The following is a 15508-nucleotide window of genomic DNA, read 5'->3' as shown; positions in this document are numbered from 1 at the left end:
CAAAGATTTTCTCCCATTCTGTAGGCTCTCTCTTCATTTGTTGTTTCCTTTGCTGAGAAGAAGCTTTTTAGTTTCAATCCATCCCATTTACTGATGCTTGCACTTTCAGAGTCTGATAAAGGAAGTCAGGTCTTAAGCCAATATGATAAAGATTTGGGCCTATTTTCCCTTCCATTAGGTGCAGGGTCTCAGTTCTAGTGTCTTAAGTCTTTGATCCACTTTGAGTTGAATTTTGTGCAGGGGTGAGAGAGAGAGGTTTAATTTCATTGTGCTACATATGGATTCCCAGTTTTCCCAGCACCATTTGTTGAATAGCTATCTTTTCTCCAATGTATATTTTTGGCACCTTGGTCTAGTTTGAGATAACCGTATTTATGTGTGTTTGACTCTGTGTATTCTGTTCTGTACCATTGGTCTACATATTTATTTTGGTGCCAATACCATATGTTGTTTTTGTTACTATCCTCTGTAGTATAGTTCAAGGTCTGGTATTGTGATACCTCCTGCTTTACTCTTTTGTAAAGGATTGCTTTGGCTTTTCTGGGTCCCTTATTTTTACAATGGAACTTCATGATTGCTTTTTCTAGTTCTATGAAGAATGTCATTGAGATTTTTATAGGAATTGGATTAAATCTGTATAACACTTTTGGTAGTATGGCCATTTTGACTACATTAATTCTGCCTATCCAAGAGCACAGGAGATCTTTCCATCTTCTAAAGACTTCTTCAATTTCTTTCTTTAGTGTTCTGAAGTTTTCATTGTATAGGTCTTTTACCTCTTTTGTTAGATTGATTCCCAAGTATTTTATTTATTTATTTATTTTGAGGCTATTGTGAATGAGTAGTTTTCCTAATTTCTCTTGCTGTGGATTTAACACTGATGTATAGAAATACATTTGATTTATGGTAATTGATTTTATATCCTGCTACTCTGCTGAATTCATTTATGAGTTCTAGAAATTTTTTGGTGGAACTTTTTGGATATTCTAAATATAGAATCATGTCATCCACAAATAGTGATAGTTTTGAATTCTTCTTTTCCTATTCATATCAGTTTCTTTCATCTGTCTGATTGCTATGACTAGAGTTTCAAGGACTATGTTAAATAGAAGTGGTGAAAGAGGACATCACTGTCTTGTTCCAGTTTTTGGAAATGCTTTTAATTTTTCTCCATTTAGAATAATGCTGGCCTTGGGCTTAGCATAAGTAGTTTTTATAATGGTGAGGTATGTTCCTACTATGCCTAGTTTTTCTAGTGTTTTGAACATGAAGAGGTGCTATATTTTGTCACATGCTTTTTCTGCATCTATTGAGATGATTGTATGATTCTTGTCTTTAAGTCTTTTGATGTGATGAATTACATTTAATTTCCGTATACTGAACCAACTTTGCATCCCTGGGATGTACCCCACTTGATCATTATGCACTATCTTTTTAATATGTTTTTGTATGCAATTTGTCAGAATTTTATTGAGAATTTTTGTGTTTCTGTTCATTAGGAATATTGGTCTGAAGTTTTCCTTCCTTGATGTGTCTTTGTCTGGTTTTGGCTTCAGGATGATACTAGTCACATAGAATAAGTTAGAAAGGTTTCCTCCTTTTCTACTTCATGGACTAATTTGAGGAGTATTGTTATTAATTCTTCTTTAAAGGTCTTGTAGAACTTGGCTGAGAATCTGTCTAGTCCTGAGCTTTTCCTGGTTGATAGGCTTTGGATGGCATCTTCTATTTCACTGCTTGAAATTGATCTATTTCAATTGTTTATGTCCTCCCTATTCACTTTGGGTAGATCATATGTATCTAGAAATCTGTAGATGTCTTTGAGATTTTCTATTTTATTGGAGTATAAATTTTCAAAATAGTTTCTAATTGTCTTCTGTATTTCAGTAGTGTCCATCATGATATTTCCTTTTTCATCATAAATTTTAGTAATTTGAGTTTTCTGTTAGTGTAGCTATTTATTTTTTCAAATAACCAACTTTTTATTGTTAAATGTTATGTGTAATTAAATACAATGAATAAGAAAATGTTTTAAAAACTAGCATAACCAGGGGGAGGGAGGAGGCGAGGGTAAGGGAAATACCTGGGAGTGATTTGGGCCAAATTTTATTGTGTAACATTTTGTGCATGTATGAATAAATAACAAATCCCACAAAAAAAAAAAAAAAAAAAAACAACTAGCATTAAAAAAGATTAATCTTTAAAGAAATAGATTATTTTTTTTCTACTTGAGATCAGGGTCTCACCTGGATGTTGGTTGATGGAGAAATAGTTGGAGTGTTAAAAGGCAAATAACAGTGTTTTCTCTGGTAAAACCAAACCAGAGCAAACTAACCAACCAAAACCAAACAAAACTCTAGAATAGCCTATCTCAACTGAGCATCACAGTATTTCATGTGGTATCACAAAAAAAATGCTGACGGCTATTTTCTCAATTCTGCCAAGATACAGAGCTATATCACTGTAATTAAAGAGAAATGACGTTAATTCATTATATACAGTGAATGCCTTAGGACATTATGGCTTCTCTCTCAGAATGCTAAGAAGAATACTTTGAAATACACATCATATAGAACAGAAAAATATTGGCACAGGCAGGATTGAAAGGCTAAATGTAAACCTTTTTTCAACAATTAAACACTATTCATTAGTTTCCATTATAAGTTTTTCACCTCTTTGGTTAGATTGATTCCCAGGTATTTTATTTTCTTTGAGGCTATAGTGAATGGAGTAGTTTTCCTAATTTTTCTGAGGGTTCATCACTGATGTATAGAAATGCATTTTATTTATGGGTGTTGATTTTATATCCTGTTTCTTTGCTGAATTCATTTATTAATTCTCAAAGTTTTCTGGTGGAGTTTTTTTGACCTTCTAAATATAGAATTATGTCATAAGCAAATAGTGATAGTTTGAGTTCTTCTTTTCCCATCCGTATCCCTTTAATTTCTTTTGTCTAATTGTTCTGACTAGAGTTTCAAGGACTACATTAAATAGGAGTTGTGAAAGAGGGTATCCCTGTCTTGTTTGAGTTCTTAGAAGGAATACCTCCAATTTTTCTCCATTTAGAATAATGCTGGCCTTGAGCTTAGTATAAATAGTTTTTACAATGTTGAGGTATGTTCCTACTATCCCTAGTTTTTCTAGTGTTCTGAACATGAAAAGGTATGTATTTTATCAAATGCCTTTTCTGCATCTATTAAGATGATTGTATGATTTTTAAGTCTATTGATGTGATGAATTCATTTCATTGATTTTGTATATGGAACCAACTTTGCATCCCTAGGGGGTTCATCCTATCTTTTTAATATGTTTTTGTGTGCGAATTGCCAGAATTTCATTGAGAATTTTTGTGTCTCAGTTCATTAGGAATATTGGCCTGAAGTTTTCTTTCCTTGATCTGTTTTTGTCTGGTTTTGGCATCAGGGTGATACTAGTTGCATAGAATGAGTATGAAAGGGTTCCCTCCTTTTCTATTGAATGAATAATTTGAGGAGTATTGGTATTAATTCTTCTTTGAAGGTCTTGTAGAACTTGGCTGAGAATCCGTCTGGTCTTGGGCTTTTCTTGGTTGGCAGACTTTTGATGGAGTTTTCTATTTCACTGCTTGAAATGGATCTGTTTAAATTGTTTATGTCCTCCTGATTTGGTTTGGGCAGATCATATTTCTCTAGAAATTTGTGTCTTCAATATTTTCTATTTTATTGGAGTATAAATTTTCAAAATAGTTTCTAATTATCTTCTGTATTTCAATGGTATCTGTCATATTTCCTTTTTAATCACAAATTTTAGTAATTTGAGTTATTGCTCTCCTTTTCATTAGGGTGGCTAAGGGTTTATCAATTTTATTTATTTTTTCAAAGAACCATCTTTTTGTTTTGCCAATTTTTTCAATTGTTTCTTTTGTTTCAATTTCATTGATTTCAGCTCCGATTTTTACATATATATTTCTTTAGTTGTAGGTGGGCACAATACCTTTATTTTATATTTATGTGGTTCTGAGGATCAAATGCAGTGCCTCACACATGCCAGGCAAGCACTCTTTCACTGAGCCCCAGCCCCAGCCCCTCAGCTCTGATTTTAATTATTTCCTGTCCTCTACTACTTTTGGTGTTGATTTGTTCTTTTTCTAGGTCTTTGAGATGTAATGTCAGGTCATTTATTTGTTGACTTTTTCCTTCTTTTAATGAATGAGCTCAATGCAATGAACTTTCCTCTTAGCATTGCCTTCATAGTGTCCCAAAGATTTTTGGTATGTGTATTGGAATTCTCATTTACCTCTAATAATTTTTTTTTTTTTTTTTTTTTTTTAAGTACCAGACTGCTATGACCTTACTCAAGGAAACCCATGGAATGTAGGGACATCAAGACTCATGGATGGGCCAGAGGTTGAGAGATCATTACCAGATTCTCAGAACAGGAAAAATAGGGTGCAGGACAGTGAAGAGCAGAGGCAACCTACACATTTTGCTCCTTTTGATCTATGTAATAGAGAGAGATCAAAGGGTTAAGAATGAAGTACTCATTGGTAACTGGTAATGAAACTAAGCATTTGAGGACATAAAGCTCACCTTTTCAGCTGTGCCTTTTTGATGAACACTAAGACATTTCTTCAAAAATATTTTGGTAACATTGCCTGTGAGGCCTAGAACATATGCTGGGAACCAACTGTTGAAGCACAGATGTAAGATCTGCCCTCCCTGTGCTGTCAATCTAGCAGCTTACTCAAGTATCTGTGCACCACAGCTTGTCAGAACTATGCACAGTTCTAAACATTCACAGTGCTAGCTTTTTGAACTTTGCTTGAATGGCTTGACTTCGTGTTAATTGTTCAAAGCAGGATACAATTTCCTTTCTAATTGATACATAAGTATGGCTCTTCTCAGATGACATATAAGCCTATGGATTTAGCAAAAAATTTAAGGGCCCATTTGCTAACTTTATTTTTCTTGTGCAGCAAATGTCAGTTCAGGTTTTGCTGGTCAAGCACACCTTATAATGGGCTTTGGTAATTTAGCTCCTAGGAATGGCTTGGTTATAGAACCCCATAAAAGTTTATTGACTTCTGCTTGCTGGCTTAGGTGGTAGGTTAGAATGTACATCAGAAACTAGCTTCATCCAGTTTAATGATTTCATTACAGAGCAGTTTGCGTGCTCAAGTACTTCTCTAAGAATTTTTTTATCTCCTCCCTGATATCTTCTGCTATCCGTGTACTATTTAATTGCTTTGGCTATTCTGGGTCTTTTATTTTTTTCCAAATGAATTTCATGATTGCCTTTTCTATTTCTATGAGGAATGTTGTTGGGATTTTAACTGGAATTGCATGAAATCTGTATAACACTTTTGGGAGTATGGCCATTTTGACTATATTAACTCTTCCTATTCTAGAATATCGGAGATCTTTCCATCTTCTATGGTCTTTTTAAATGTCTCTCTTTAGTGTTCTATAGTTCTCTCTTTGTCTACCAGTAGAAACTTTAGACCCTTTTGCAAACCTGCTTTATACTGCAGGTATTAACTGAACACATCATTTCTGTTTATTGTGACAAAACTGTAATTGTCTAAACAGGAACTATTTGGTTTAAAGCTGTATATTGTTTGCATTGGGTGCTATTAATATCGATCTCCTTTTTAAAGGCAAGACACCAGAAACCTGCTGGGACACCACAAGATTATAGGATAGAAACTATAACACCTTGGATTCCCATTGCTATAGGGGAAGATAAAGAAAAAGCATGAAAAGACAAGGGAAGAAAGTGCCCCAAACAAACCAAGATGTTACAATAATAGAATCCATTGCCAGAACAGTAGATGAAATGTCAAGAGGAGGAGTTCAGAATGTACATTATTAAAATGATCTGCAAATCAAACAGTGACATAAGGGAGCAAATACAGGTGACAATTGATTACTTCAACAAAGGGATAAGAGAGCAAATACAGGCAACAACTGATCACTCCAACAAAGAGAGCAAATGTAGGTAGCAAAAGATTACTGCAAGAAAGAAAGAGAGATTCTGAAAATAAACCAAACAGAAATTCTTGAAATGAAGAAAACAATAAACCAAAATAAAAATTCAATAGAAAGCATCACCAACAGACTAGATCACTTGGAAGACAGAGCCTCAAACATTGAAGACAAAACATACAATCTTGAAAATAAAGTTGACCACACAGTGAAGATTGTAAGAAACCAAAAACAAAACCTCCAATAATTATGGGATAACATGAACACACAGAGATACAAAGCAAAGGAATATACAATCTCTTCAATGAAATAATATCAGAAAAATTTCCAAACATGAAGAATGAATTGAGAAATCAAATACAAGAGGCTTACAGGACACCAAATGTATAAAATTACAACAGATCTAGCTGGGAAAACTGGAAATCCACATGCATCAACATGAAATTAAACCACTCTCACCATGCACAAGGCTCAGATCAAAATCGATCAAGGACTTAGGAATAAAACCAGAGACCCTACGTCTAATAGAAGAAAAGTAGGCCCTAATCTCCATCATGTGGGATTAGGCCCCAACTTCCTTAATAAGACTCCTGTGGCGCAAGAATTAAAATCAAGAATCAATAAATGGGATGGAATCAAACTAAAACGTATCTTCTCAGCAAAAGAAACAATAAACAATCTGTGAGATGAATACATCTTGGGAGCAAATCTTTATCCCTCATACATCAGACAAAGCCCTAATCTCTGGGCTATATAAAGAACTCAAAAAGCTAAACGCCAAAAAAAACCAAAAAACAAATAAACCAATCAATAAATGGGCCAAGGACCTGAAGAGACACTTCTCAGAAGATGATATACAATCAATCAACAAATATATGAAAAAATATTCTTCATTGCTAGCAATTAGAGAAATGCAAATCAAAACTACTCTAAGATTTCATCTCCAGTCAGAATGGCAGCTATTAAGAATATAAACAACAATAAGTGTTGGCGAGGATGTGGGGAAAAAGGTACATTCATACACTGCTGGTAGGAGACTATAAATTGGTGCAGCCAATATGAAAAGCAGTATGGAGATTTCTTGGAAAATTGGGAATGGAACCACCATTTGACCCAGCTGTCCCTCTCCTCAGTCTATACCCAAATGACTTTAAAACAGCATACTACAGAGACACAGCCATATCAATATTTATAACAGCACAATTCATAATAGCTAAACTGTGGAACCAACATAGATGCCCTTCAATAGATGAATGGATTAAAAATGTGGTATATATACACAATGGAATATTACTCAGCAATAAAAGAGAATAAAATGATGGCATTTGCAGGTAAATTGATGGAGTTAGAGAAGTTGAAGACATGAAGTTAGTCAATCCCAAAAAACCAAATGCCCAATGTTTTCTTTGATGTACGGAGGGTGATTTATAGTAGGGGATAAAACCAGAGACCCTGCGTCTGGGAGGGGGAGCATGAGAGGAATAGATGAACTCTAGATAGGGCAGAGGGGTGGGAGGAGAAAGGAGAGGGCATGGCGTTGGACATGATGGTGGAATGTGATGGACATTATCATCTAAAGTACATGTATGAAGACATGAATTGGTGTAAATATACTTTGTATGCAACCAGAGACATGAAAAACTGTGCTCTATATGTGTAATAAGAATTATAATGCATGCCAATGTCATATATAAATAAAGAATTATTTAAATTTAAAAAAACACAACAAAAAGAAACATTTGCTGATTCTTTGTCCAAAGAAAATCATATTTTCTTGGTGAAGCAACAGAATACAAACTAGTTACCTTATATGTACAGATAGTCAATTTCCTCTTCCTAGTTTCAGTGTTTCTCTGCAGTAATGTATTACACATCTGGAAAACCTGCTGCATGACAGCATCTTGTCTCAGGTCATCACGGCCCTTCAGAATAATCAAACATAAATAAATAAGCACAGTTCATTTTATTACAAAACGTACACAAAAGTCATCTGAGGATACAAAAATATACTCAAAAGTCAATCTGATCACCAGCACTCTCTTAAATAATTAAGACCTACCGTTAATCTTTCATTTAGAATAAGCTAACACTGAGGAAGCAGACTGATAGGAAAAAGAAGTTTCCCCTAACTTATTTTGTAATCAAACTAACTGAATTTCCCCACCTGTGGGCACACTGCAAAATACCTAAGTGGAGGAGTACTTATCTCTTCACTGTTCTCTAGCAGGGACCAAAGAATCCCTGAGTAAACACAAAATGAGGAATACTGTTGTACCTTTCTGGTGCAACTGCATCTGGCACAGTGCCAAGCCCAGTATACTGAGGCAAAGGTCTTTAACTTGTCCTAATCGTGGAAATAAGCCACAACTACCAAAAGATTTTTTCACAACAAACAAGTTAATTGTTCACCTCATTGTGTCTGTGCATGTTAACAAGTATAGTCTTTTACTTGAATCAACTGTATAATAATGATAGTCTTTCAGAGACTTAAAAAAATAGAAAGCACATTGTGGTTCTAAAAAATAGTGCATTTTTATTTCACAAGTTTTTCTCACTTGTAATTATTCAAAATAAATATTTAACATAAAGCAGAAAAGGGTGGGGTTGTGGCTCAGCGGTAAAGCACTTGCCTCACATGGGCGAGGCCCTGGGTTTGATCCTTGGCACCACATAAAAATAAATAAGTAAAATAAAAGTATTGTGTCCAACTACAATTAAAAAAATATATTCAAAAAAATAAAGCAGAAATGATATCAATGAGTTTTTTTTTTTTTAAATGTTGATGTCATTAATACTCTAAAGGTTACAACCCAAAGGGAACTCTTACCTTGACAAGCTGTCTCCTCTCCTTGCCATCAGAGCCTACACAATCTATTATTTTTGGTAAATTTAAACCTCCTGCTAAACGAAATTCTGTTTTAAATGACTGAACAGTCACTAGATTTCCATATTCTCCAGTGGGATCCACCTAATGAAAAGTATAAAATTATGAAAACAAGTCAGATACATTATTTGCATTTAAACATAAATAAATTATAAATGGCAATTTTAAGATTAAAAAGGAATGAATGACATTGTGCTGTTGGTTGAGAACTATAACTTTACTTTCTGTTTAATGAAAGAACATATTACATTGGAAAGTTTTAAAAAATTACATATAGATAACATTAAATTTATTTTCCTAAATACTTTTAATAAAACTAAGGCACATCAAGTTAGAAAAGAGTTGCTGAAAAATCAGAACCCAAGTGTTGTTACTTACATATGTTAAGTCATCTAAGAAATAACAAAATTCCTTACAACATGTACATTTTGAAAAGGGTGGCAAGGATTTTTCTTGATGACAGTGATTAAATCTGGTATTTTTCAGGATATATTCAGCTAACTAACTTAGCTGATATAGCTGGAAAGATATCAGTCAATCCACATGATGCAGCTATAGTTCAAATTCAGTGATAATCTGTACTAAGCACTGAACTGCAAATTCAATGGGGAGATTTACAATGTACTTAACATGATCATTTTCTAAACTATAACCTTTATTATTACACATATCCCTGTCAACATGGTGCGTCTAGCAATAAAAGATCATTATGACATACCTAGATGTATCATGATCACATAGTCTAATACATATTGCAATACTTAATCACAGCTGATAAAGTCTATCAAATACCAAATCTTTTTAAAGAAAATTAAAGGAAAAACAATGGGGAATTTTCTTTCTAAGTCAAAAATTAGTCTTGGTTTAAGCACATGAAAATTGTCCTTCTTCTGGCCAGTGAAGGTAGCAGCTACAGACCTTCAAAAGATGTATAACAGAAGGCAAAGGAAAAGGTGTAAAACAGAAGGCAAAAGGTGTAAAACAGAAGGCAAAGGAAAAGGAAGTAGAAGCCTTTGTTTATTTTAAGACTTCGGCAAAGGGAATCTAATGCAATCCAATGCAATCTCTAGGGTGAACCACAAAATTTTCAATATATAACCACTTTTGAATATACAAAAATATTATTTTAATTAGGTTCAATCTAATAAAGTAGCTTAATTTAAAAAATCAAGAATTAATGGTAAATTACCTTAATTTCCATAGTAGGAACAATAACATCTTCTAAATTCTTAAGTTTGGTAATTGGTTGGTCTGCTGGAATATTGATGCCTTCTGTATTTAAAAATAAAGAGATTTTAGTGACAACTGCAAACTGAGGAACAACAGTGTAGGTCAAACAGGAGCAGCAACACTAATTCTTTCAAACATACTTCTCTGAGTTTTCCACTGAGTGGCATCTAAGTTTGCTAATATAATATAAGCATCACAAAGTGCCTCAATATTCTTGATCATCTGAGGTCTCTTACTTCTGATAGTACATATTATTTTGTTTGCAGCCTCTGTTCGATCCTATTAACGAAGAACAGTGAATTATAAAAACAATGAGAAAAACAAAATTTATGCACAGATCTTGATGATGGAAAAACTGTAAGTCATCAGAGACAAACAAAATAGTCACCATATGAATGAAATACAAGGAAAGTATTATTATCTCAAGTGTCAATATTTGGTAACTTTCAAAAACCTATTTTTCACTGCTGCGAAGAAAAAAACTGCTATCTATACTTTGAAAAATATTCAGAAGTTCTGAACTAATTTTATCATAATAGCCAAAGATTTAAAAACCAAATACTATCAACAACATGAATTCTTAAAAATCCCCAATACTTAGGAAAGAAATAATCTGGGAAAAAAATGAATATTACAAATGAAATACCTCATCAAGCTGAGAGCTTTGTTTAGGTGCATTTTTAGTTACTCGACTCCTTCTTGTTGTCTCTGGTTTGGTCAAAAATTCATCTTTGTTTGCATTTGCTAAGGCCAATATAATAAACAAAGTATGATGGGGGTGATCCATTGAAATCCTAGAGATGAGCTGTCAGAAAATTAAAAACTATTAGTTTTGCACAAATTAAAAAAAAAAAAAAAAAAGCAGGAAGTCCACTTTTTTTTTTTAAACTATCAAAAGGCATGTTACTGTCTATACATGGCAATGGGTGGATGTCTGAGTGTGAAAGCACCAGAGAGGTACATGAAGAGAGAGACTGAATAACAGCCTCTGTAAAATACTAAAATTTGTATTTTCATTTCCTAGAGAGGAAGAGTAATATACACTTTACATAGTATATAGTAATATGCAAGAAAGCAATTATTGTGTTTTGATGTTCAGATCTACTTACATTATTGAGGACTTCATGAAATCCTAGGCCTCCCATCATTTTGGTCCCCATTCTAGCAGCCAATTGGTACATAAGAGGCAAAAATTTATATGATGAAATCTTCATTCCATCTCTCTACAAATTAAGAAAGAAATTTCAAATATTCTCATATCTAAGCAAAGAAATTATTCTAAAATAAAGTTCTTCTACTAGAATGACCTAATGATTGTTAATAAAACATTGCTAACTACATTTTTTTCTTTGTCACTTATGCTATCTGCAAGTCTTTCTAATGGATATAAATAATTCATAAGTAAAAACATTTGGTCCTACGTTAAATTGTACTCAGAAAAGGAGTGTTGGCACTGTTTATATTCCAGTGACTCTGAGGAGGATAATGTGGATCTGAGCACTATTGTGATCTTGACTCCTGAGAAACTGGAATGCAATAAACGGAATAATTATTTTTCTCTATATACCAAAAGTAACAGAATTTAGTGTGCACTACAGCAGAGACTGGTTGAATCTATTATAAGTCTTATCACTTTTTTGTCTAGGAGAATCATTTTTACTATTAACCTTCAAGTTAACAAACATACACATTTTGGCATCATATCTTTAATATTAGGTATCATCACTAAAATATGAGGTTTTTAAATAAAAACTAAACAAGTATGATTTCTCGTTGTTTTCTTTAAAAATATTGTTTTTCCAATTGGAAAAGTAATTCATTTTTTAAAATAATCCCCCAAAGCTAAAATTAAGGGAAAAAATCTACTTGTGATCATATAATTTCTTAACTGCTTTCCAAATTCCCCAATCTAGCTCTCCATTTTAGGTATTCTCCTGTGGTAACTGTAGATGTGGGAAAACACTGACACAAATTCTCTGACTTCCATACAATCCTGTGTTACTTGGAGTTTATCAAGTACCTTTTAAAACACAAGCCTGAATGTTGAATTGAACAAGATTTACCTTCATCATGCCATTGACTTCAGAAACTCCAGAATTTTCAAGCCAAAGTGAACAAAGTCGGAATACCCACATATCATGTTCTTCTCCACTTAATAAACAGTTGATGTAATTTTCAACTGCTTTACATAAGAAGCGTTTACGATCCTCTTTCAATGCACGGAGCGCACATTCATCCAGCTCCAGCTCTCTCTGAACCTTTACTGTGTATCTTGCATTGGACAATTAAAGTAAAACACAAAGCCATAAAATTTCACAGAACTAAAAAAAAAAAAATATGTGATCTCTCTCTCTCTATATATATATATTTATTTATTCTCTCTCTCTCTCTCTATATATATATATATTCTCTCTCTCTCTATATATATATATTCTCTCTCTATATATATATATATATTCTCTCTCTCTCTCTCTATATATATATCTATATAGATATATATATCTATATAGATATATATATAGATATATATATCTATATAGATATATATATCTATATATATATATATATAGAGAGAGAGAGAGATAGATATAGATATAAATAGATATTCATTCCAGGAGAAAAAGCATATTTCTAAAGATAAAGGGAAAAAAATTACTTCTGTCATAATGGTACAATTCATAAGCTTTCTAGGCAACCAAGGAAAAAGTAGACTCAAGCTATTTAGTTAGCTTGATCCTCTATTTATACTAAAATACACAGACTCAAGGCAGGTTTAAATAAAGATATTTAATTACATTAAAACAGGTAAGTTTTTTAATTTTAACACAAATATCTTTTTCCAACTATAACAAAAAAATCTAAAAAGTTAACATTTATATGTTCTACAAGAACCTTAGAACTAAGATAGAAAGTCTTCATAAAAGAATATGTAATACTAATTTGTGATTAACCACTGTAGGGCCATGATAGTCTATAAGTAAGCAAACTAAAGTTTAGTTCTCAAAAAAAAAAAAAAAAAAATTCAAATTTTTTTTTTACACAAACAAGTTCAGTTTACTCGGCTGGTGAACACAAAATCATCACTTGTAGGCACATATTTACCTGTTGGTCTGAATTTTATGTTCTCTTAAGAGGCCCACTTCTTCTTTGGCCCTTTTCAAGAGAGCTTGCTTGTTTTCAAATTCTGATGATTTCATGTAGTTTTCAATTCTTTGGTATTGAGTATCAGAGAATCGTGCTAATGAGAGAAACGCCTTCATTTTTCCATTTCTGAGCTCTTCATTACTTTCTCCACCATAACTTCCAGCAACTTCTACTGCCTTCAAGAATATACAATCCATTTAAACATATTTACAAATATTATAAGCATTTAAATAATCACTCAGATCAAGGTAATCCCACATTAAATACATAGTTTTTATGTATATATATACATATATATGTAAATATATAATATTAAATACATTTAATTTAGCTAAATTAAATTAATAATGTATTTTCTTGATTTTCAGAACAACTTTTGATAGTGTAGAAATAACTACAACAACTGAATTATAAAGAACTGTGCAAAAACAAAAAGCTCTTTAAAATTTAAAGATAATCACATCATGTTTTTCATGTAATACTTAAATCCATACTTTTGCTTTTGAAAGATAATTGTTCTTGATAAAAGATCAAATGTATTCATGATCAACAACAGTCTTAAAGAGTTGCTCCAAAAGCTTACCTTTTCTAGGTAGGTCTGCATGATGACTGCAGGATTTTCTAGGCAAGTTTCTGCCAACCAGTTGCCACAAACCCTCAGACATTCTGTGTATATAAGTTTTAGGTTGGGATCATTCTGTGTAAGAAAATAAAATAGTAAAATGTAATTCATTATCATAAGTATATAAAAATGTCCTCCATGTAGGGAGAAAAAGCACATTAAAAATATTTCTCCTTGTCTGCTTTCACCAATTATTTTAATAATTCCAAGTATGTAAATTTACAAAGTAATCAATCTGTACTTTAAAGTTATTATTACTATCATTGAAGAAACTAAAATTTATTGAGTACTTATATATGCCAGGCAATCTGTAACAAGTTTATGTATATTAACTCAATCCTCACAGGAATCCTATGAACTGAATATTATTATTATCCCCAATTTACAGGTAAGGAAACTGAGGTACAAAGAAAGTAGCTAACTACAGACAGCCTTTACTTCAGGGCCTATAGTGTTACACAATAATTAATACATCATACTGACATCCAATGCTTTGTTATAATGATATATTCCCTAATAATGGAGGATATGTCCCACAAACATCCAACATCCAAAAGTCCAGTAGGCTGAGAATCACTAAGCAGGTCTGAGGAATACCATGGTAATGGTAAGTTAAATCTTTGAAAAATTAATGATTCCTATAAATGCACCCCCTTTGTTCATCATATGCTGGAAATACAGCAAAAGTAGTAAAAACATGTTTGCAATAACAGGTGATGTTAAATAAAATATCAGATGTGATAATTTCAAAGCATCTGGATTGACAAACTAACTGTTCCAACTTGCTTTATTAATTAAAAAAATTTTTTTAGTTGCAGATGGGCACAATCTTTCCCTCCCTCCCTCCCTCCCTCCCTCCCTCCCTCCCTCCCTCCCTCCTTCCTTCCTTCCTTCCTTCCTTCCTTCCCAGATGCCAGGCAAGTGCTCTACCACTGAGCCACAACCCTAGCCAACTTGCTTTAGTTTTTAAATACTTTTGTTTTCAAAAGAATTTCCATTTCTGGGGCTGGGGATATAGCTCAGTTGGTAGAGTGCTTGCCTCATATGCCTAAGGTCCTGGGTTCAATCCCCAGCACCCCTCCCTGTACTTGTTCTTTCAAATTTACAGCAAGTATTTTATGTTTATTCCCCCCCTCCTTTTTTTTTTTTTTCCTTGGTACCAGGGATTGAACCAGGGGGCACTTAATCACTGAGCCACAACCCCAACCCATTTTTGTATTTTATTTAGAGACAGGGTCTCATTGAGTTGCCTAAGGCCTCACTAAATTACTGAGGCTGGCTTTGAACTCGCAATCCTCCTGCCTCAGCCTCCCAAGCTGCTGGGATTATAGGCCTATGGCATCATGCCCGGCCTATATACCATTCTTGAATTCTTTCGAAAGTCAGACTTAATGCTGAGATAAATTCAATGAATCTATCACAAGTGGGACTCACTGACTTGTAAATACGAAAAATGGTTTCTAAACTTCTTTTCAAATATTTTCAAGACTCCTTTTCAAAACATCACATCTTACTCATGGATGAGTAATTTCAAATTTTTAATAAAATTGCCACTAAAATATTTAGAATATTTTTAAAAAATGCCACTAAAATATTTTAAAGAATAGCAGTGTTTTGTTTTTTTTTCCATAACAACATAACATCATTTCAGTAAATAAAAACAAA

The 15508-nt window shown here is 33.1% G+C and overlaps 1 protein-coding gene across 6 annotated transcripts in view; it reads right to left on the bottom strand.

Annotated features, from left to right (window-relative positions):
- Atm (ATM serine/threonine kinase) overlaps nt 1–15508 on the bottom strand; it is a 153612-nt gene that overhangs the window by 21028 nt on the left and 117076 nt on the right. For all 6 annotated transcript variants that reach the window (XM_071616672.1, XM_027930673.2, XM_071616673.1 and 3 more), the window contains exons 48-56: nt 13805–13918; nt 13180–13397; nt 12141–12348; nt 11187–11300; nt 10724–10882; nt 10218–10356; nt 10037–10119; nt 8791–8931; nt 7769–7885 (exon numbers count right to left, since the gene is read on the bottom strand). In XM_071616672.1, coding sequence (XP_071472773.1) covers nt 7769–7885; nt 8791–8931; nt 10037–10119; nt 10218–10356; nt 10724–10882; nt 11187–11300; nt 12141–12348; nt 13180–13397; nt 13805–13918 — 1293 coding nt within the window. The remainder of the gene's footprint in view (nt 1–7768; nt 7886–8790; nt 8932–10036; nt 10120–10217; nt 10357–10723; nt 10883–11186; nt 11301–12140; nt 12349–13179; nt 13398–13804; nt 13919–15508) is intronic.

This window comes from Marmota flaviventris, chromosome 9 (genome assembly GCF_047511675.1).
Source record: "Marmota flaviventris isolate mMarFla1 chromosome 9, mMarFla1.hap1, whole genome shotgun sequence".
NCBI lineage: Eukaryota > Metazoa > Chordata > Mammalia > Rodentia > Sciuridae > Marmota > Marmota flaviventris.
The sequence above is the reverse complement of the archived record's forward strand: the minus strand, read 5'-3'. Positions and strand labels throughout refer to the sequence as shown.